A 21996-nucleotide genomic window follows, 5' to 3' on the forward strand; every position below is an offset into this window, starting at 1 on the left:
GAAGTCCAGAACGAGGGGTCACAGTTTGAGGATAAAGGGGAAGCCTGTTAGGACCGAGATTAGGAAAAACTTCTTCACACAGAGAGTGGTGAATCTGTGGAATTCTCTGCCACAGGAAACAGTTGAGGCCAGTTCACTGGCTATATTTAAGAGGGAGTTAGATGTGGCCCTTGTGGCTAAAGGGATCGGGGGTATCGGGGGAAGGCTGGTACAGGGTTCTGAGTTGGATGATAAGCCATGATCATACTGAATGGCGGTGCAGGCTCGAAGGGCCGAATGGCCTACTTTTACACCTATTTTCTATGTTTCTTTGAAGAAATAATGAGGATAGGGAAAGAAAAATCGGTTGATGTTGTGTACTTGGACTTTCAGATGGCTTTGACAAGGTGCCCCACACGAGGCTGCTGAACAAGCTGCTGGTATTACAGGAGAGATTCTAGCGTTGATAAAGCCGTGGCTGATTGACAGAAGGAAAAGGGTGGGAATAAAGGGAGCCTTTCCGTTTGGTTGCCGGTGACTAGTGACAGTCCGCGGGGGACCGGTACAGGAACCGTTTCTTTTTACGTTATATGTCAATGACATGGACGGCAGAATTGATGGCTCGGTGGCCGGATTTGTGGACGAAGATGGAAGGAGGGGCAGGTAGTGTTGAGGAAGCAGAGAGTCTACAGAAGAATTCGGGGAGATTTGGAGAACGGGCAAAAAAGTGACAGACGGAATATAGAGTCGGAAAGTGTACGGTCGTGTATTTGGCAGAAGGAATGAAAGCCATTGACTATTTTCTAAACAGGAAGAAAATTCAGAAATTGGAGGCGCAGAGAGGGACTTGGGCGTCCTTGTGCAGGATTCCCTAAAGGTTAACTTGCAGGTTGAGTCGGTGGTGAGGAAGGGAAATGCGATGTTTAGACTAGATTTAGATTATGAGGACACTCAGTCCTCGTTTCTTGTCATTTAGAAATGCATTCATGCATTAAGAAATGATACAATGTTTCTCCGGAGTGACATTACAGAAAACAGGACAAACCAAAGACTAACACTGACAGAACCACATAATTATAACATATAGTTACAGCAGTGCAAAGCAATACCATAATTTGATAAAGAACAGACCATGAGAACGGTAAAAAAAGAAGTCTCAAAGCTCCCATCGATTCCTGATAGTCCCCGATAGCAGGCGACAGAAGGGAGAAAATCTCTCTGCCATAAACCTCCAGGCACCGACAACTGTCGATGCATTGGAAGCACCCGACCACAGCCGACCATGAGTCATGAGACCAATGTAAGTTTTTAATATTTCCTATCGATTTGTACTCCAGGGAGGGGGAAGCGCAGAATCAAATATCGCTGTGACGATTGTACGTTCCGGTATCAATTGTTTGGCGACAATAAAGTATAACGTATAATTATTTTGTGTTTCATATTTGTGATCATTTTGTAGAGATCTGTTCTCACTCTGACACCAAAGAGTCTTTCCCTGACGATCCGTGTCAAAAAAGGCCAAATTAAATCCATTGTGATTCAATGTTGTGAAACAATAAAATATGAACACTTCCAAGGGGTGGTGAATACATTTTCAGGGGCTGTATTGACCTCAATATCGCCCACCCCACACAAAAACTAGAAGATCACCCACGTGAACGTCAAACTCCGACCCCCACTTCCCCCCACCCCGCTCGGCCGCCGATCGGCGACAAGAGAAAAAGGGCGAGAACACGAGGGAAAAAAACTCGCCGCGCCGAAGACGGGCCGATGTGAACGCTGGTTCGCTTGGGCCGGAGACCAAATCCTCTGCTGTCAGGCGAGGTTTCGGGCCGAGATCTTTCTTCAGGGCTGAAAAGGAAGGGTGGCGGGGGGTGGGGCTGGGGGGCCGGGAGGCAGGATGAGAAAGTGGTGGTGGGATGCACGGGAGACCATAAGACCATAAGACAAAGGAGCCGCAGTCGGCCATTCGGCCCATCGAGCCTGCTCCGCTATTTTATCATGAGCTGATCCATTCTCCCATTTAGTCCCACTCCGTCCGCCTTCTCACCATAACCTTTGATGCCCTGGCTACTCAGATACCTACCAATCTCTGCCTTAAATACACCCAATGACTTGGCCTCCACTGCTGCCCGTGGCAACAAATTCCACAGATTCACCACCCTCTGACTAAAAAAATTTCTTCGCATTTCTGTTCTGAAAGGGCGCCCTTCAATCCTTAAGGCGTGCCCTCTCATCCTAGACTCCCCCATCATGGGAAACAACTTTGCCACATCCACTCTGTCCATGCCTTTCACTATTCGAAATGATTCTATCAGGTCTCCCCTCATTCTTCTAACTCCAAGGAATACAGTCCAAGAGCGGATAAACGTTCCTCATATGTTAACCCTCTCATTCCCGGAATCATTCTAGTGAATCTTCTCCGTACCCTCTCCAACGTCAGCACATCCTTTCTTAAATAAGGAGACCAAAACTGCCCACAGTACTCCAAGTGAGGTCTCACCAGCGCCTTATAGAGCCTCAACATCACATCCCTGCTCCGATACTCTATTCCTCTAGAAATGAATGCCAACATTGCATTCGCCTTCTTCACCAGCGACTCAACCTGGAGGTTAACCTTAAGGGAGAGGAAGGGGGGAGAAGTTGGAATGGGACGGCAGAGGGGAAGAAGCTGTTCCTGAATCGCCGAGTGTGTGCCTTCAGGCTCCTGTACCTCCTCCCTGATGGTAACAATGAGAAGAGGGCACTTCCTGGGTGATGGAGTGTGTGTGTGTGTGTGTGTGGGGGGAAGTGTCCTTAATGTCGGACGGACGACGCCTCTTTGAAGCACCGCCCTTTGAAGGCGTCCCGCAAGCTGTCGTGCGGGGGGGGGCGATGGCAGTGGGTGTAGCTCTCGGCGGAGGTCGAGTAGAGTGTCACAGTACCAGAGAGAGAGAGAGAGAGAGAGAGAAAGAGAGGGGGGGAGGGGGAGAGGGAGAGGGAGAGATAGAGAGAGGGAGGGAGGTACGGGAGGGAGAGGGGGAGAATGAGGGAGAGAGAGATGGATAGAGAGAGAGGGAAGGGAGGGGAGGGGCGGGGGGAGAGGAAGAGGGAGATGGAAAGAGAGGGAGAGAGAGAGAGATAGAGAGAGAGGGAGAGAGAGAGAGAGAGATGGGGGAGGGGGAGAGGGAGAGGGAGAGATAGAGAGAGGGAGGGAGGGACGGGAGGGGGAGGGGGAGAATGAGGGAGAGAGAGAGGGAAGGGAGGGGAGGGGCGGGGGGAGAGGAAGAGGGAGATAGAAAGAGAGGGAGAGAGAGAGAGATAGAGAGAGAGGGAGAGAGAGAGAGAGAGAGATGGGGGAGGGGGAGAGGGAGAGGGAGAGATAGAGAGAGGGAGGGAGGGACGGGAGGGGGAGGGGAAGAATGAGGGAGAGAGATATGGATAGAGAGAGAGGGAAGGGAGGGGAGGGGCGGGGGAGAGGAAGAGGGAGATGGAAAGAGATGGAGCGAGAGAGGTAGAGAGAGAGAGAGAGAGAGAGAGAGAGAGAGAGAGAGAGAGAGCAGTGCAGACTGGTGCCGGGAGAGGGGGGTGGGGGTGAGAGAGACAGCAGTGCAGACATGTTGCGGGGTGCGGGGTGGGCACGACGAGGCAGACCGCAGGTTCTGGAGTCCGTCCTTTGAGAGAGCCAACAACCGTGGGATCGACGCATGGCGTGATGAGGCTTTATCTTGCAGAGGGTGACATCAGGTTAAATTGACACACACATTCGAGACTAGTGTATTTGTTTTTTGGAGAAAAGAGATTTTTGTTTGTAATTTTGTGTGCCCGTCGCGTTAATTCTTACAACTTAAACCTGAACAGGACCTTCAGCCCACGATGCTGCGCTCAGAATTGGAAGGCTCAAATTCGCTTTTCGGTCGGCTGGAGAGTCGGGGGAGGGGGTTAGGTTGAAGGGAGTCCGGGCCAAGAGCAAGGCCTGTCGGCCCTGATTAAGGGGTTAGGACGGGGAGAAGGGTGTCCTGAGTGCGGAAGAGGGCCCTGGAGTGGGTCAGAGCCCCGGAATAACACGCCAGGGTCTCGGATGAACTATTCAGTCGGCGCCTGATCGGGGCCGAGAATAACGGGCTCGAATCCGGAATAAAGTTCGGAGGGGGTCCGACAATAAAGTGTCTGAGTCTAGAACTGAGATTCAGGGATGAGGCCGGGCAAACCCTCTCGTGCCCCGAACTTGGCGATAATCTTTGTCAAAGATCTCCGGCCTGCCAGCGGTCATTTGGAGCAGAAATGACTACCGATTGGCGAATTACCAGCGATAATTATGATTTTGTTTTAAAAGGAAAAAGGAACAAGACTTGGTGCTTCTTTGCATCAATTCATCGTTCCGATTGAAGTTTGCAGCAGACACGGAGCGGTGCAGGCCCTTCGGCCCGCGATGTCGTGCTAGCCCTTTAACCCACTCCGAGATCAGCCCACCCCTGCGCTTCCACTTAACTCTTCGTTTTCCACCGTGTCTGTCTCGGAGTTTCTCAAACGTCCCGAGCGTGTCTGCCTCGGGCACCACGGACCCAAAAAAAATCTCCCTCTGACATTCCCCCCAGAGGGACAGAGAGGGGAGGGGGAAAGAGAGTGGGGAGAGCGAGGGGAGAGAGAGAGGGGGGGAGAGGGGAAGGGTGGAGAGTGCAAGAGGAGAGAGAGTGGGCAGAGGGGTGAGAGGGAGCGAGAGGGCAAGAGAAAGGGCGAGAAGGTGCTGTTAAGGGGAAGGAGGAAGTCGCGGAGATGGGGATGGGCGTAGGGAAGGAACGGAGGGGGTGACAGGGACGAGGAGGAACAATGGGGGGAGGGGGCAGAGGGAGGGGGAGAGGGGAAGGGAGAGGACCAGCCGGTGGTGTTTAGGGGAAGAAGGGGGTCGTGGAAATGGTGATGGGCTTAGGGGAGAGAGGGAGGGGGGTGGCGGGGAAGCGGAGGGGCGATGGGGGAGGGAGAGGGGGGGAAGAAAGTAATGAGAACGGGCAAAGAGGGAAAGAGAGGTTAGAGAGTGGGGAGAGCGAGGGGGAGAGGGGCAGAGAGGGGAGAGGACGAGAGAGAGTGGGGGAGGGCGAGGAGAGAGGGGAGGGAGTGGGGTGAGAACAGGAGAGAGAGAGTGGTTAGAGAGATGGGGATGATAGAGGGAAAGGCAGAAGAGGAGTTGGTGGTTTAGGGAAGGGAGGGGGTAGCAGGGATGGGGATGGGCATAGTGGAGGGAGAGAGGGGTTACAGGGACGTGGAGGAGCAATGGGGAGGGGGGACAGAGAGGTTTAGAGAGAGAGGGTGAGAGGGGGAGATAGGGAGACGGGAGTGAGCGGGGCAAGAGAGGGGGAGAGCGCCGGGAGAGTGTAGGGGAGAGAGAGGGGGGAGGGAAAGGGAGAGGACGAGGTGTTGGTGTTTAGGGGAGGGAAGGGGTTGCAGAGATGGGGTTGGGCGTGGGGGAGGGAGGGAGCGGTTAACGGAGACATGGTGTGACGATGGGAAGAGAGAGAGAGAGGGCAGAGAGATTAGGGGTGAGAGGGTGGAGAGAGAGGGGGAGACAGTAGGGAAGAGAGAGGGGGAAAGAAAGTAGGGGAGAGAGAGTAGGGGAGAGAGGGGAGAGAGAAGGGGCAGAGAGGAGGAAGAGAGTGGGGGAGAGAGAGGGAGGAAGGGGAGAGAGAGAGGGGGCAGAGAGAGGGGGTGGAGAGAGAGGGGGAGAGGGGGAGAAGGGGGGTGGAGAGTGGAGGAGAGAGGGCGGAGAGAGGGTGGAGAGAAAGTGGGGTAGAGAGAGGGAGAGAGAGGGGGAGATGGGGGACAGAGAGTGGGAGAGAGAGAGTGGGGAAGAGAGGGGGAGAGAGAGGGAGGGAGGGGAGAGAGAGTGGGGGGGAGAGAGAGCGGAGCTGGGGCCAGGATTGTACCCCCGCACCCACCCCCGCCCCGGGGACCCTGTCACCTCCCTCCCCGGCCCGCCCTGTCCCCGGCAGCCATCTACCGACTCATCACAACCCCAGTGTTTGCGGAGGGCCGGCCCTGTAAAAGGTCCCCCCTGCGGGCGAAAACTAACGATCGCTGCCCTCGGCTGGGGGGCGGGGGCCGGGCGCTTACCGGCAGCGATGTTTGCGTGGGAGGTTCGTTGACACCGCTTTCTCTGCCGCCTGCCGGCGGGGTCAAGCCCGCGAATTGCTGAGTCGTCGATACTACAGCGTCCATGTGGAATTTTACCAGCCGTCCAGGTACAGAGTCCGCGATGGACCTCCTGCCCTATAAAAGTAGGTCCCCCAGCACCCCTCACTCGTCAGTCAGCTCGGGTGAGGGTTGGTGCTTGGCAATCCGCAGAGAGAAGGAGGGAGACAGTCGTCAGCATGTGGTTAGTCGATCGTGTGGAGGGAGCTTCACTCTGTGTCTGACCCCGGGAGTATGTGATGGGACGGTGTGGAGGGAGATTAACTCTGTGTGTCTGACCCCGGGAGTGTGTGATGGGACGGTGTGGAGGGAGATTCACTCTGTGTGTCTGACCCCGGGAGTGTGTGATGGGACGGTGTGGAGGGAGATTCATTCTGTGTGTCTGACCCCGGGAGTGTTTGATGGGACGGTGTGGAGGGAGATTCACTCTGTGTGCCTGACCCCGGGAGTGTTTGATGGGACGGTGTGGAGGGAGATTCACTCTGTATGTCTGACCCCGGGAGTGTATGATGGGACGGTGCGGAGTGAGTTTTAATTAACTCAAACATTTTAATTTTTCCAGGTTCCTGGTTTTGAACTTTGTGGCCGTCTTCTCCTTGGTGGCTTCTGATCATCACATCGGTAGGCACCTTCCAAGCAGCAAAATGTTCCTCGCGGTAGAACTGATCAAAGAGATTGTGATGTCTGTGTCCTGCTCGGGTTCAGAGTTGACTTGCTCTTGGTCCGAGACTACCCCACGATAGGAAACATCCTCTCCACATCCACTCTATCTGTGTCCTCTGGTCCTAGACTCCCCTACTACAGGAAACATCCTCTCCACATCCACTCTATCTGTGTCCTCTGGTCCTAGACTCCCCCATTACAGGAAACATCCTCTCCACATCCACTCTATCTGTGTCGTCTGGTCCGAGACTCCCCCACTACAGGAAACATGCTCTCCACATCCACTCTATCTGTGTCCTCTGGTCCTAGACTCCCCCCACTATAGGAAACATCCTCTCCACATCCCCTCTGTCTAGGCTTTAAATATTCGATAGGTTTCAACGAGGTCACCCCTCATTCTTCTGAATTCCAGTGAATACAGGCCCAGAGCCGTCAGAAGCTCTTCATATGAGAAACCATTCAATCTAAGAGTCATTTTTGTCAATCTCCTCTGAGCCCTCTCCAGTTTGAGCACGTCCTTTCTCAGAGAAAGGGCCCAGAATTGCTCACAATACTCCAAGTGAGGTCTCACCAGGGCTTTATAAAGCCTCAACATTACATCTTTGCTTTTATATTCTAGTCCTCTCGAAATTAATGCCAACCTCGCATTTGCCTTCCTCGCCACCGACACAGCCTGCAAGTTAACCTTCACGGAATCCTGCACAAGTCCCTTTGCCCGTCCAATTTCTGAGTTTTCTATCTGTTTAGAAAATAGTTTAGGCCTTTATTCCTTCTGCCAAAGCGTATGACCGTCCACTTCCCGACTCTGCATACCATCTGTCACTTCTTTGCCCGTTCTCCTCATCTCCCCAAGTCCTTCTGTAGACTCCCTGCTTCCTCAGCGCTACCTGCCCCTCCTCCCACCTTCACCTCGTCCGCAAACCAGGGCATCACAGCAGGCCATCACTTCCGTCATCCATATCATTGACATATAACGCAACTAGCAAGCGTCCCCAACACAGGCGCACGGGTCACCGGCAGCCAGCCAGAACGGGCTCCCTTTCTTCCCACTCTTTGCCTGCTGCCAGTCAGCGGCTGCTCTATCCATGATGGAATCGTTCCTGCAATACCAAGGGCCCGCAGTTTGTCAGGCAGCCTCATGTGTGGCATCTTGCCAATGGCCTTCTGAAAATCCAAGTACGCAACGTCAACCGATGCTCCCCTGTCTATCTGGCTTGTTATTTCTTCAAAGAATCCCAACAATAGACAATTGACAATAGGTGCAGGAGTAGGCCATTCGGCCCTTCGAGCCAGCACCGCCATTCACTGTGATCATGGCTGATCATCCACAATCAGTATCCAGTTCCTGCCTTCTCCCCATATCCCTTGACTCCGCTAACTTTAAGATCTCCATCTAACTCTTTCTTGAAAGCATCCAGAGACTTGGCCTCCACTACCTTCTGGGGCAGAGCATTCCACAGATCCACAACTCTCTGGGTGAAAAAGGTTTTCCTCAACTCCGTACTAAATGGCCTACCTCCTTATTCTCAAACTGTGGTCTCTGGTTCTGGACTCACCCAACATCGGGAATATGTTTCCTGTCTGTAGCGTGTAGAATCCCTTAATAATCTTACATGTTTCAATCAGATCCGCTTTCATCCTTCTAAATTCCAGTGTTTACAAGCCCAGTCGCTCCGATCTTTCAACATATGACAGTCCCGCCATCCCGGGAATTAACCTCGTGAACCTACACTGCACTCCCTCAATAGCAAGAATGTCCTTCCTCAAATTTGGAGACCAAAACTGCATATTATACTCCAGGTGGGGTCTCACCAGGACCCTGTACAGCTGCAGAAGGATCTCTTTGCTCCTATACTCAACTCCCCTTGTTATGAAGGCCAGCATGCCATTAGCTTTCTTCACTGCCTGCTGTACCTGCATGCTTACTTTCAGTGACTGATGAACAAGGACACCTAGATCTCGTTGTACTTCCCCTTTTCCTAACTTGACACCATTCGGATTGTAATCTGCCTTCCTGTTCTTGCCACCAAAGTGGATAACCTCACACTTGTCCACATTAAACTACATCTGCCCACTCACCCAACCCGTCCAAATTTCCCTGCATTCTCATAACACCCTCCGCACATTTCACACTGCCACCCAGCTTTGTGTCATCTGCAAATTTGCTAATATTACTTTTAATCCCTTCATCTAAATCATTAATATATATTGTAAATAGCTGCGGTCCCAGCACCGAGCCTTGCGGTACCCCACTAGTCACCGCCTGCCATTCTGAATGGGACCCGTTAATCCCTACTCTTTGTTTCCTGTCTGCCAACCAATTTTCTATCCATGTCAGTACCCTACCCCCAATACCACAAGCCAGGCTAGATTTTCCATTGAGGAAACCATGCTGACGATGACCTGTTTTATCTTGTGCCTCCACGTACCCCGAAACCGCACCCTCATCCTGTCACAGGTTTATCAAACTCCGGTCGGGCCACACTTGGAGCAGTTCTGGTCGCCCCGTTGCAGGATGGGTGTTGGGGGCGGCGGGAGGGCTCTGGAGAGGGTGCAGGATTAGAGTGCGTGAGCTGTAACGTGAGGCCGAGCAAACTTTGTGCAGTTCTGGTCTCCTGACTTGAGCAAGGAGGTACTGACTTTGGAGACGATGCAGGGGACGTTCACCAGGTCTATTCCGGAGATGAGGAGGTTAGACTATGAGGGGAGATCGAGTCACCCGGGACTGTACTCACTATAATTCAGAAGAAAGAGAAGAGATCTTATAGAAACAAATCAAATTATGAGAGGGCTAGATAAGATAGAAGCAGGAAAGTTGTTTACCACTGGTGGGTGAGAACTAGGGGACACAGCCTCAAGATTTAGGGAGAGTGGATTGAGGACGGAGATGAGGAGGAACTGCTTTTCCCAGCGGCTAGTGAATCTGTGGAATTCTCTGCCCCAGGATACTCAGTAAACATACTTAAGCCAAGGCTGGGGCGATTTAGTCATAGTCATACTTTATTGATCCCGGGAGAAATTGGTTTTCGTTACAGTTGCACCATAAATAATAAATAGTAATAAAACCATCAATAGTTAAATAGTAATATGTAAATTATGCCAGGAAATAAGTCCAGGACCAGCCTATTGGCTCAGGGTGTCTGACCCTCCAAGGGAGGAGTTGTAAAGTTTGATGGCCACAGGCAGGAATGACTTCCTATGACGCTCTGTGTTGCATCTCGGTGGAATGAGTCTCTGGCTGAATGTACTCCTGTGCCCACCCAGTACATTATGTAGTGGATGGGAGACATTGTCCAAGATGGCATGCAACTTGGACAGCATCCTCTTTTCAGACACCACCGTCAGAGAGTCCAGTTCCATCCCCATAACATCACTGGCCTTACGAATGAGTTTGTTGATTCTGTTGGTGTCTGCTACCCTCAGCCTGCTGCCCCAGCACACAACAGCAAACATGTTAGCACTGGCCACCACAGACTCGTAGAACATCCTCAGCATCATCCGGCAGATGTTAAAGGACCTCAGTCTCCTCAGGAAATAGAGACGGCTCTGACCCTTCTTGTAGACAGCCTCAGTGTTCTTTGACCAGTCCAGTTTATTATCAATTCGTATTCCCAGGTATTTGTAATCCTCCACCACGTCCACACTGACCCCCTGGATGGAAACAGGGGTCACCGGTACCTTAGCTCTCCTCAGGTCTACCACCAGCTCCTTAGTCTTTTTCACATTAAGCTGCAGATAATTCTGCTCACACCATGTGACAAACTTTCCTACCGTAGCCCTGTACTCAGCCTCATCTCCCTTGCTGATGCATCCAACTCTGCCAGAGGAGGGGGAGTTAAGGGTTATGGGGGGAAAAGGCAGGTAAGTGGAGATGGTCAGATCAGCCGCGATCTGTTGGGGCAGGCTCGACGGGCCGAACGGCCGACTCTTGCTCCTATTTCTTACCTTCCAATTTCATGATGTACGTCTCCGATGCTAAGCCCAATTTCGCCTTGGACTTTGATGAATGGGGGTGGGGGGATTAACTTGGTTTAATTTACCATCCTGTCCGGTGAAAACCCCGTGAGGGCGAATGGCTTCTCCCAGTCCTAGTTCGACCTCACTGGGAACAGGGGAGGGTGGGGGTGCGGGTGGTGAGGAGTCAGTGAGAAAGAGCGGGTGGGGTGGGGTTCGCGACGGCGGCGAGGAGGAGGGGCCGCGTTCGTCGCTCACCAGACCTGTCCCCCCACTCCCCACCCCCCGCTCCCAACGCCAGACTGTGGACAGCCCGGAAAGGTCGATCACGCCGACGTGCGCTACCTGACTCGGGAGGGGCAGACGACGGTGGGGGCCGTGATCCAGTACGAGTGCAAGAAACCCCTGTGGGTCCTGGAAAACGCCGACAACGGTGAGTCGGGAGCCCGCGCTGGAGGGGCCGGCCGGTGGGGGAGTGCCCGGGGTGGGAAGGGGGTGGGGTCGCGGAACAGGGAGCTCGGTGTACGAGGGTGGGGGACACTCACACCGTGAAGGGCGGGGAGTGTCGAGGGACAGGGGGACTCCGGTGTACGAGGGTGGGGGACACTCACACCGTGAAGGGCGGGGAGTGTCGAGGGACAGGGGGACCCCTGCGTACGAGGGTGGGACACACTCACACCGTAAAGGGCGGGGAGTGTCCGTGACAGGGGGACCCCGGTGTACGAGGGTGGGACACACACACACACACACACACACCGTGAAGGGCGGGGAGCGTCGGGAACAGGGGGATCTCGGCGTACGAGGGTGGGACACACACACACCGTGAAGGGCGGGGAGTGTCGGGGACAGGGGACCCCGGTGTACGAGGGTGGGACACACACACACACCGTGAAGGGCGGGGAGTGTCGGGGACAGGGGGATCTCGGCGTACGAGGGTGGGACACACACACACACCGTGAGTGGTGGGGAGTGTCGGGGACAGGGGGGTTTAGCAGGGTGATTTTGGCCTGAAGGACACTCTTGCTCCGAGACCAGGTCGGGAGAGTGGTGAAGGGAGATGGGATGGAGAGGTGGCGGGGGTGGGGGGGAGGGGTTGATATTTCAATGTTAACACGACATTCTCCCTCTCCATTAATCGTCCTCTTCCCGCCTCCTTCTCTCCATCCACCTGTCTCCCAACTCTCTCCCGTCCACTCCCTCTGTTGTACACCCTCCATCTCTCTCTCTCTGTCTGTCCCCTTCTCCACCACGCTCTCACATTCCTCTATCCCTCGCGCTCACTCCCTCCTGCCGTCCTCATCTCTCCTTGCACGCCTTCTCTCCATCTGTCTCTTACACACACACGCACACATACCATCACTCTCCTCATCTGATCCTCTCCCTCTCTCTCCATCTCGCTCTCTCTATCTCTCTCACACTCTCTCCATCTCGGTCTCTCCCTTTCTCCAATTCCCCCCCACCCGTCTCCCCATCTCTCACTCTCTCCACCCTCTTTCTTGTTCTCCATCTCTTTCCCTCACCATCTCTCTTTTCCCTTCTCTTTTCTTTCCATTCCATCTTTTCATCCCTCTCTCTGTCTCTCTTTCTGTCTGTCTCTCTGTCTCCCTCTCTCTGTCTCTCTTTCTGTCTGTCTGTCTCTCTGTCTCCCTCTGTCTGTCTGTCTCTCTCTCTCTGTCTGTCTCTTTCTCTCTCTCTCTCTGTTTCTGTCTCTCTCTTTGTTTCTCTCTCTCCCTATCTGTCTCTTTATCTCTCTCTCTGTCTGTCTCTTTCTCTGTCTCTCTCTCTGTCTCTTTCTCTCTCTCTCCCTGTCTGTCTCTTTCTCTCTGTCTCTCTATCTCTTTCTCTCTCTGTCTGTCTGTCTGTCTCTCTGTCTCTGTCTCTCTCTCCCTGTCTGTCTCTTCCTCTCTCTCTCTGTCTCTCTCTCGCTCTCTGTCTGTCTCTCTGGCTCTGTCTGTCTCTCTGTCTCCATCTCTCTCTCTGTCTCTCTGTCCGTCCGTCGCTGTCTGTCTCTGTCTCTCTCTCTCTCTGTCTGTCGCTGTCTGTCTCTTTCTCTCTCTGTCTCTGTCTCTCTCTCTCTGCCTCTCACACGCCCTCACTTCCCCGTTCAATTCCGGTCTCTGTTACTCTGCCCCTCACCCTGTCCCACTCTTTCTGCCTCTCTCCCGCGCCTTCCCGAACCCCTTGCCCCTTTCTGGTCGCCGCCTCATCTGTCTTTCTCTCCCTCTGTCTGTCTGTCTGTCTGTCTCTCTCTCCCCCCACTCTCTCTCTCTCCCTCTGTCTGTCTGTCTCTCTCTCCCTCTGTCTGTCTGTCTGTCTCTCTCTCTCTCTCCCTCTCTCTCTCTCTCTCTCCCTCTCCCCCCACTCTCGCTCTCTCTCTCTCTTTCTCTCTAACTTTCGATTCTGTCTCCCCACCCGCTCCTGTTCCTCAGGCGTCTACATCTGCGCCGAAACCGGCAATTGGACGAACAGAAAGCTCAAGACAGAACTTCCCCAATGCAAGAAGGGTGAGAGAGAGAGAGAGGGGCGGCCAGCGGGGGGTGGGGGGAGCGGTGGCTGGGGTGGACGGGGAGGAGGGGGGCTGGTGGGGGGAGAGGGGGGCGGGTAAAGGTGGGGAAGGGGTCGGTGATGAGGAGAGGGGGGTGGGCGATGAGGGAAAGGGGGCCGGCAGGGAGGGAGAGGGGTCCGGCAGGGAGGGACAAGGGGGTCGATGAGGGGGCGAGGGGGTGGGCGATGAGGGAGAGGGTTCAGCGGGGAGGGAGAGGGGACCGGCAGGGAGGGACAGGGGTTCGGTGAGGGGGCGAAGGGGGTGGGCGATGAGGGAAAGGGGGCCGCTGGGGAGGGAGAGGGTTTGACGGGGAGGGAGAAGGAGCCGGCCGGGCGGGGCAGGGGGTCGGTGAGGGGGCGAAGGGGTGGGCGATGAGGGAGAGGGGGCCGCTGGGGACGGAGAGGGTTTGACGGGGAGGGAGAAGGGGCCGGCAGGGAGGGACAGGGGGTCGGTGAGGGGGCGAGGCGGTGGGCGATGAGGGAGAGGGGGCCGCGCTGGGGAGGGAGAGGGTTTGACGGGGAGGGAGAAAGGGTCGGCGGGGAGGGAGAGGGGGTCAGCGAGGGGGGAGAGGGAGCCGGGTGAAGGGGTGCGTCGGTGACAGGGAGAGGGGTTGGGCGATGAGGAAGAGGGGGCCGGCGGGGAGGGAGAGGGTTTGGTGGGAAGGGAGAAGGGGGTCGGCAGGGAGGGTGAGGGGTGGAGGGGGTGGAAGTGGGCGATGAGGGAGGGTTTGGCGGGGAGGGAGAAGGAGGTCGGTGAGGGGGAACGAGGGGGAGTGGGCGATGAGGGAGAGGGGACCGACGGGGTGGAAGGGGGCCAGCGGGAAGGGAAAGGGCGTCTAGTGAGGAAGGAGGGGGTTTGGGGAGGAGGGAGAGGATGTGGGCAAGGAGGGAGAGGAAGTGGGTGATGACGGAGTGGGGATGGTCGGGTGAGGGGGCGGGTGATGAGGGAGAGGGAGCCGGCAGGGGAGGGAGGGTCGGCGGGCTGGGACGAGCGGGGAGGACTCACAGGCGGGGGAATCTGACCTCTGGGTCTCGACCTGCAGTCATCGACTGCGGGCCGCCGAAGGGGATCGAGCACGGACACGTGGATCACCTGACCGATCACCTGGAAAACGACTACCTGTCCATCGTGAAGTACACCTGCCACTCCGACTACCGGGAGGAGGTGTACAGCGACGAAGGTGTGTGTCCGACCGAGCGACTGACGGGGAACGCCCCGGCCCCCCTCCGGTCCATAGATCACGCACATACACACACACAAACTGTATATCAGGCCTGTCCTTGTCCCACCCTCACTCTCCTCTCCCCCACACTCTATCCTCTCTAACCCCCACTCTCCCCTCCTCTTTGCTCCTCGCTCTCCCCCTCTCACCTCCAGTCCCTCTCCCCGTCATCCCTCTCTCCCGCCCCTCGCTCTCCCCTCCCCTCTCTAACCCCTCCTTTCCGATCTCTCCGTCTCACTTTCTCTTCCGCTTTCTCCCCTCCCTCTCTCTCTCCGCCCCCTCTCCCAACTGTCTCCCCCTTCCCTCCTTCTCTCTCCCCACTCATTCCCTTCCCCCAATCTTTCCCCAGTTCACCCCTCCATCTCTCTCCCCACTCTCTTCATCCCCCCTCCATCTCTCTCCACTCCCTCCCCCCCCCAGCCCTCTCTCCCATCACTGCCCGCTCTCTTCCTCTCCCTTCTCTCTCCACACTCCCTCCCTTCCCCTCTGTCTCTCTCCCCCCTCTCCCAACTGTCTCTCCCCTCCCTCCTTCTCTCTCCCCGCTCATTCCCTTCCCACAATCTTTCCCCAGTCTCCCTTCCATCACTCTCCCCACTCTCTCCCTCCCCCTCCATCTCTCCCTACTCCCTCCCCTCCCGCTCTCTCTCACCCCTCTCTCCCATCAGGCCCCAATTTCTCCCTCTCCCCCCTCTCTCTCCCCACTCCCCCCTTCCCCGTCTGCCTCTCCACTCCCTCTCTCTCTCCCTCTGTCCCTACTCTCCCTCCCCACTCCCTCCCCTCACCCCTCTGTCTCTTTCCTCCCTTCCTCTCCCCTCCCTCTCTCTCCCCCTCTGTCTCCACTCTCTCTCCCCTCTCCCTTGTCTCTCCCCACTCCCTCCCCTCCCCCCTCTGTCTCTCCCCTCCCTCTTTCCCTCCTTGTCCCGATTCTCACTCCCCTCCCCTTGTCTCTCCCTACTCCCTCCCCTCCCCCTCTGTCTCTCTCCTCCCTCTCTCTCTCCCTCTGTCCCTACTCTCTCCCCTCCCCCTTGTCTCTCCTCACTCTCTCCCTCTCTCTCCCCACTCCCTCCCCTCTCACGTCTGTCTCTCCCCTCCCTCTCTCTCTCCCTCTGTCCCTACTCTCTCCCCTCCCTCTTGTCTCTCACCACTCCTTCCCCTCATCCCCTCTCCCCTCCCTTCACCTCCCCTCCCCTTGTCTGTCCCCCCTCTGTCTCCTATAGATCCCCCTATACCCACTCTGCCTCTGCCATCCCTCTCTGCCCTCTCTTTCTCTATCCCCTCCTCCTTTCGTCCCTCTCTCTCCCCTCATCCTCGCCCTCCCTCTCTCCACCCGCCGCCCCCACCCCCAGCGGTGTTGTAATTTTTTAAACCCAGTTCTATTCCCATTTCCAGGACTCTACGTGTGTACCGAAACTGGTCACTGGATGAACAAGGACCTGGGAGAGAAGCTTCCCAAGTGTATCCCAGGTGAGTCCCAAACCCTGGGGGAGGCAGTGAGGGGCAGCAAAGATGGCGACTATGTCTTATTCAGAGTTCGGCGAGGTTTGGTTTGTCACCGAGAACACTCGAAAACTTCTCTAGTTGTACGGTGGAGCGCATTCTGACAGGCTGCATCACTGTCTGGTACGGAGGGGCTACTGCACAGGACCGAAAGAAGCTGCAGAGGGTTGTAAATCTAGTCCGCTCCATCTTGGGCTCTCGCCGACAAAGTAGCCGGGACATCTTCAGGGAGCGGTGTCTCAGAAAGGCAGCGTCCATGATTAAGGACCCTCCAGCACCCAGGGCATGTCCCTTTTCTCACTGTCACCGTCAGGTAGGAGGTACAGGAGCCTGAAGGCACACACTCAGCGATTCAGGAACAGCTTCTTCCCCTCCGCCGTCCGATTCTAACTTCTGGGATCCAGGGGTACAGGGAGACGGTTTCTTGAAAGTGGGGTCACGGGTAGACAGGGACCCCGGGGAGTGTTGTAGAACAGAGGGACCCAGGGGTACAGGGACACGGTTCCCTGAAAGTAGATTCACGGGAAGACGGGGACCCTGGGAAGTGTGGTGGAACAGAGGGACCCAGGGGTGCAGGGAGACAGACGGTTCCCTGAAAGGGGAGTCACGGATAGACGGGGACCCTGGGGACTACTGTAGAACAGAGGGACCCCGGGGAGTGTTGTAGAACAGAGGGACCCAGGGATACAGGGACACGGTTCACTGAAAATGGAGTCACGGGTCGATGGGGACCCTGGGGAGTGTTGTAGAAGAGAGGGACCCAGGGGTACAGGGACACGGTTCCCTCAACGTGGAGTCACAGGTAGACAGAGACCCCGGGGAGTGTTGTAGAACAGAGGGACCCAGGGATACAGGGAGACGGTTCCCAGAAAGTGGGATCGCAGGTAGATTGAATTGACTTTATTTCTTACAACCTTCACATACATGAGGAGTAAAAATCTTCACGTTACATCTCCATCTGAATTTGCAATTTATAGTAATTTGTAATAAATAGTATGTACAACAGGACAGTCAATATAACTTAGAAATAGAGTTGTGTCGGCTTGAATTAACCAGTCTGATGGCCTGGTGGAAGAAGCTGTTCCGGAGCCTGTCGGTCCTGGCTTTTATGCTGTGGTACCGTTTCCCGGATGGTAGCAGTTGGGGCAGTTCGTGGTTGGGGGTGACTCGGGTCCCCAGTGATCCTTCGGGCCCTTTTTACACACTCGTCTCTGTAAATGCCCTGAACAGTGGGAAGTTCACATCTACAGATGCGCTGGGCTGTCCCGCACCCATTCTCTGCAGGGTCCTGCGATTGAGGGAGGTACAGTTCCCGTACCAGGCAGTGATGCAGCCCGTCAGGATGCTGTCAATTGTGCCCCTGTAGAAAGTCCTTAGGATTTAGGGGGGCCCATATCAAACCTCCTCAACCGTCTGAGGTGAAAGAGGCGCTGTTGTGCTTTTTTCACAACACAGCCGGTGTGGACAGACCGTGTGAGATCCTCAGTGATGTTTATGCCGAGAAACTTAAAGCTGTTCACCCTCTGAACCCCAGATCGATCGATGTCAATAGGGGTTGGCCCGTCTCCATTATCCCTATAGTCCACGACCAGCTCCTTTGTTTGGTGTGGCTTTGACGGAGAGGTTGTTGCTCTCTGACGCCACTGTGTGAGGGCGATGACTTCTTCCCTGCAGGCTGCCTCGTTTAATATTTGAGATAAGGCCCAATCAGCGTAGTGTCGTCGGGCAAATTTAATTAAGAAGTTAAAGAGATAAACTATTCTTTAACTGGCTAACTTTCCGCATTTCATTTAAATGCGTAATTTATTACTCAGTTAAATGATAATTTGTCTGTTTTTTAAAAAAAATACTTTAAATCCATGATTAGGTGGGACAGCCGCTTAATTGGTCCGAAATGCGCCGGTCCTGATGTGGCCCAACGGACGGACATCGTTTAAAACGTTATATTACATCATATTTCGACAATATAACATATATTTTAAAGTGTAATGCAAACATTTTTCTGTTGTTTAAAGGCGAATAACGGCCCCTTCTCTCCTTCCGACGCCCCCTTTCTCTCTCTCCACTTCTCCTCAAACTCCTTCTCTCTCCCCCATCTAATCCCCTCTCGCCAATGCTCTCCCATTCCTCTCTCCCCCTTTTCCCTTCTCTCTTCCCCCTCTCCTTCCCCATACTTCACCCTTCTCGCCTTCTGCCTTTCTCCTTCTCTCCTCTCTTCCTCCTCTCTCTCATCTGTCTCCTCTCTTTCTCCCTCTCCTCTCTTTCTGTATCCCCTCTCGTCTCTCTCCCTCCCTTGTCTTTCCTCTCCCTCCCCTCTCTTTCTCTCTCCGCCCCTCTGCTCTGATCTCTCTCTCCTCTCTTTCTCTCTCTCCGCCCCTCTCTCTTTCCTCTCTCTCCTCTCTTCCTCCCTCTCCGCTCTGACTGCTCTCCTCTCTCTCCCCTCTCTTTCTCTCTCGCCTCCCCTCTTCTCTCGTCTCTCTCTCTCCCCTCTCCCTCTCTCTCTCTCATTCTCCCTCTGCCTCTCTCTCTCCCCCCCCCCCCCCCCACCTCTTCACACCACCCCCTCCCGGGACAGTGCACTGCGGCGAGGCGATAACTCTCCTGCACTCGGAGAAGGAGACCGACCACACCGAGCTGGTGACCCACGGGGCCGCGCCCTGGACGGTGCTGCTGGAGCGGGTCAGCAACCCGGGCGACCTGCGCAACGCCGTGCTGATCGACCACCGCTGGGCACTGACAAGCGTTCACAACTTCGGCACCGAGGACGAGAAGGAGGCCGCCGGCGTGTTCACCGTCCACGTCGGCGTGGAGGACGCGACCGACCTGCGCACCGGCCGCCGCTACCGCGTCGAGCGGGTGGATTTCCAGAGCGCCGTGTCGAAGGAGGGCGAGGCGTACCGCAACGACATCGCCCTGCTGAAGCTGGCCGAGCCGGTGGCGTTCGGTGACCATGCCATCCCCATCTGCCTGCCGTCCGTCGACTACGCCACGGTTGGCCGGCTCGGGGTGGTGGCCGGCTGGGATCTGGACCACAAAGGCGGCGCGCACCACGTCACCTACGCGACGCTGCCGGTCGCCCCGAGGGACGCCTGCGCCCAGCATTTCGTCGACCAGCACCCGGGCCTCTTCCCGGCCGACATGAGAGAGCAGTTCTGCACGCACGCCGTGGAGCAGCGCCCCGACGCGGCCCAGCGGGACCAGGGCGCCGTCTTCCAGGTCGAGGTGAACGGCACCAACTACGCGGCCGGGGTGCTGAGTTACGACGACCCCGGCGAGGACCACAACCACGCTGTCTTTACCAACGCCTTCGACCATATCAACTGGATCAAGGGGGTGATCAGAGTTCACTGAGGGAGACCTCCACACCGCCCATTCCTCCGTGCGCCTGCCACGACCCCCTCTCCCGTCCTCTGTGGCCCCCCACGCCCACCGAGTCTGCCCCACCCTCTTTCTCCCCCACCCCCTCTCTCCTTCTTCGCCTCCCCTCCCTCTCTCTACGCCCCCCCATCCCCGCGCGTCTGCCCCGTCCCCAGGTTCCTAGGTAGCTCCTCCCGCCTCGCTCCCAAATGAGCCGGATTGTCTCCTGCCCACGCTCCCAAGGACGGAGGCCCTGCGTTCCCCGCCACCGACCCCAATCCCAATCCCAAATATCAGACGCCCCCCCCCCACTCCTCCTCCGCCGCTCCCCCCCCGCCCCCCCCGGAACTGATCGGACGGGAGCACTCGATCCCATCCCCGATCTGTCACCTCGCACCCGATTTACAGAGGGGTGACGGGGGTAAGCAATTGTCCCGGACCCCGGCTCAGTGGAAAGGTTTCTAGCCTGCCCCCTCCGCCCGCTGCCTTCCTCTTCTCGATCACGTCCCGGCTCGGTTTCCACCCCCACCCCGCACTCCATCTCCGACACGCCCCCAGCGAGGCAGCGCCGGTGCCCGGGCAAACGGGGCCGTTTTCGTTTCCTTCCGGAAGGCGAAGAATTTCTCTGCGGAAACCCACCGCCAATAAATTCGGTGGAAGAGAACTCGGTGTCTCCCGTGTCGTTTGTTCAATTCGCTTGTCCGGGTTCGGGCGGGGTCGGAGGAGTGGGGGGGGGGGCCGGGCTGGAACGAGGGGTATGGCGGAATAGGTGTGTAGTGGGGAGGGTTGAGTCGGGCCGGTGTTCTCGAAGTTGGGGAGTGTCCTGAGCTCGTTGGGAATGGTTGGCGCAGGGAGAGCAGGAGAGGGGTCAAGCCGTCCAGAATATTGGAAGGAATCTCCTCCGGTTACTTGTTGGCCCCTTCTGCGACGCTACGCCCCCCCCCCCGCCCACATTCCTTCCCCTACATCCCTCGCCACCTCCGTGAACCCGCTCCCTCCCCCTACGCTGATCAGACATGGGAGCTGATACCCAATTTCCCTCCCGTCCCCAGCCTCCCGTCTTCTTCCCGTATCTCTCCGCTCCCTGACCGATCGAGAAGCGGCCGAACTCTGCCTGAAATTCACGTGAAGACCGGGCCTCCTGTGGCAAGGAATTCCACAGACTCCTCTCTCTGGGTAAAGAATTTTCTCCTCGTCTCGGCACCCCGGCCCCCACCTCTGTTCTGAGGCCGTGCCCGCTGGCCTCAAACTTCCCCGCCGCGGTGCATACAGGCCCAGAGCCGTCAGACGCTCTTCATGTGACAAGCCGTTCAGTCCCGGAATCATTTTCGAGAACCTCCTTTGAACCCTCTCCAGTTTCAGCACATCCTTTCGAAGATAAGGGGCCCAATACTGCGCACAATACTCTAAGTGAGGCCTCACCAGGGCTTTATAAAGCCTCAACATTACCTCCTTGCTTTTATATTGTAGTCCTCTCGAAATTAATGCCAGCCTCGCATTTGCCTTCCTCACCACCGACTCAGCCTGCAAGTTAACCTTCAGGGAACCCTGCACAAGTCCCTTTGCCCCTGTAATTTCTGAATTTTCTTCCTGTTTAGAAAATAGTCTTTGCTTTTATTCCTTCTGCCGAAGTTCATGGTCGTCCACTTCCCGACTCTGTATACCATCACTTCTTTGCCCGTTCTCCTCATCTCCCCGGGTCCTTCTGTAGACTCCCTGCTTCCTCAGCACTACCTGCCCCTCCTCCCACCTTCATCTCGTCCGCAAACCAGGGCATCACAGCAGGCCATCACTTCTGTCATCCATATCATTGACATATAACGCAAAAAGCAAGCGTCCCAACCACAGGCGCACGGGTCACCGGCAGTCAGCCAGAACAGGCTCCCTTTCTTCCCACTCTTTGCCTCCTGCCAGTCAGCGGCTGCTCTATCCATGATGGAATCGTTCCTGCAATACCAAGGGCCCGCAGTTTGCCAGGCAGCCTCATGTGTGGCACCTTGCCAAGGGCCTTCTGAAAATCCAAGTACGCAACGTCAACCGATGCTCCCAAGTCCACTTACACCTCAGGTATTTTTTTTAAATTCCTCTCCCTTTAGAAAATAGTCGACGCTTTCATTTCTTCTACCGAAGTGCATGGCCATACACTTCCCGACATGTATTTCATCTGCCACTTATTTGGCCTTCCAAGTCCTTCTGCCGTGTCACGTACCCCGTGACGGGTTAAAGAAACAGCAGAACACTTTGGACTCTGGTATGGCTACTCACTGATACTCTGATATTATTTATTAGTAACTACGCAGTACAGTCATATATAACCGGATATATCAACCAGGTTCGCAGTGTTACGTATATATAGGGGTGCAAATATAACTTCCAAACGATTGAGCTCGGGGGAAACAAGGCTTAGAGTCTTGAGATGGTAAAGTATAAAAGTATAAAGCTCTGCGATCGAGAATCTCCGGAGGCGAAGGCCCCGAAACCTCGGCTTTGCGTATCGCCTGTTGCCGGGGCCGGGGTCGAAACACTCGGCAGAGATGGTGCTCGGTGCATCGGTGTCGGGGAGCTGGTCGGAGGCTCGGAGTTTTCCGGACGCACTCGGGAGTCGGTCTGTGGT

The 21996-nt window shown here is 55.8% G+C and overlaps 1 protein-coding gene across 1 annotated transcript; it reads left to right on the forward strand.

The window, feature by feature from the left end:
- The first annotated feature begins 6256 nt into the window (after positions 1-6256).
- LOC140193828 (haptoglobin-like) lies at positions 6257-20046 on the forward strand. The gene is made up of 7 exons (XM_072250980.1): positions 6257-6328; positions 6707-6765; positions 11063-11194; positions 13191-13265; positions 14349-14486; positions 15918-15992; positions 18601-20046. Exons 1-7 carry the CDS (start codon positions 6324-6326, stop codon positions 19374-19376), a joined length of 1260 nt encoding a protein of 419 aa, XP_072107081.1. The 5' UTR covers positions 6257-6323; the 3' UTR covers positions 19377-20046.
- Positions 20047-21996: the final 1950 nt, after the last annotated feature.

The sequence above is a fragment of the Mobula birostris genome, unplaced genomic scaffold (assembly GCF_030028105.1).
Source record: "Mobula birostris isolate sMobBir1 unplaced genomic scaffold, sMobBir1.hap1 scaffold_891, whole genome shotgun sequence".
NCBI classification, from domain to species: domain Eukaryota; kingdom Metazoa; phylum Chordata; class Chondrichthyes; order Myliobatiformes; family Myliobatidae; genus Mobula; species Mobula birostris.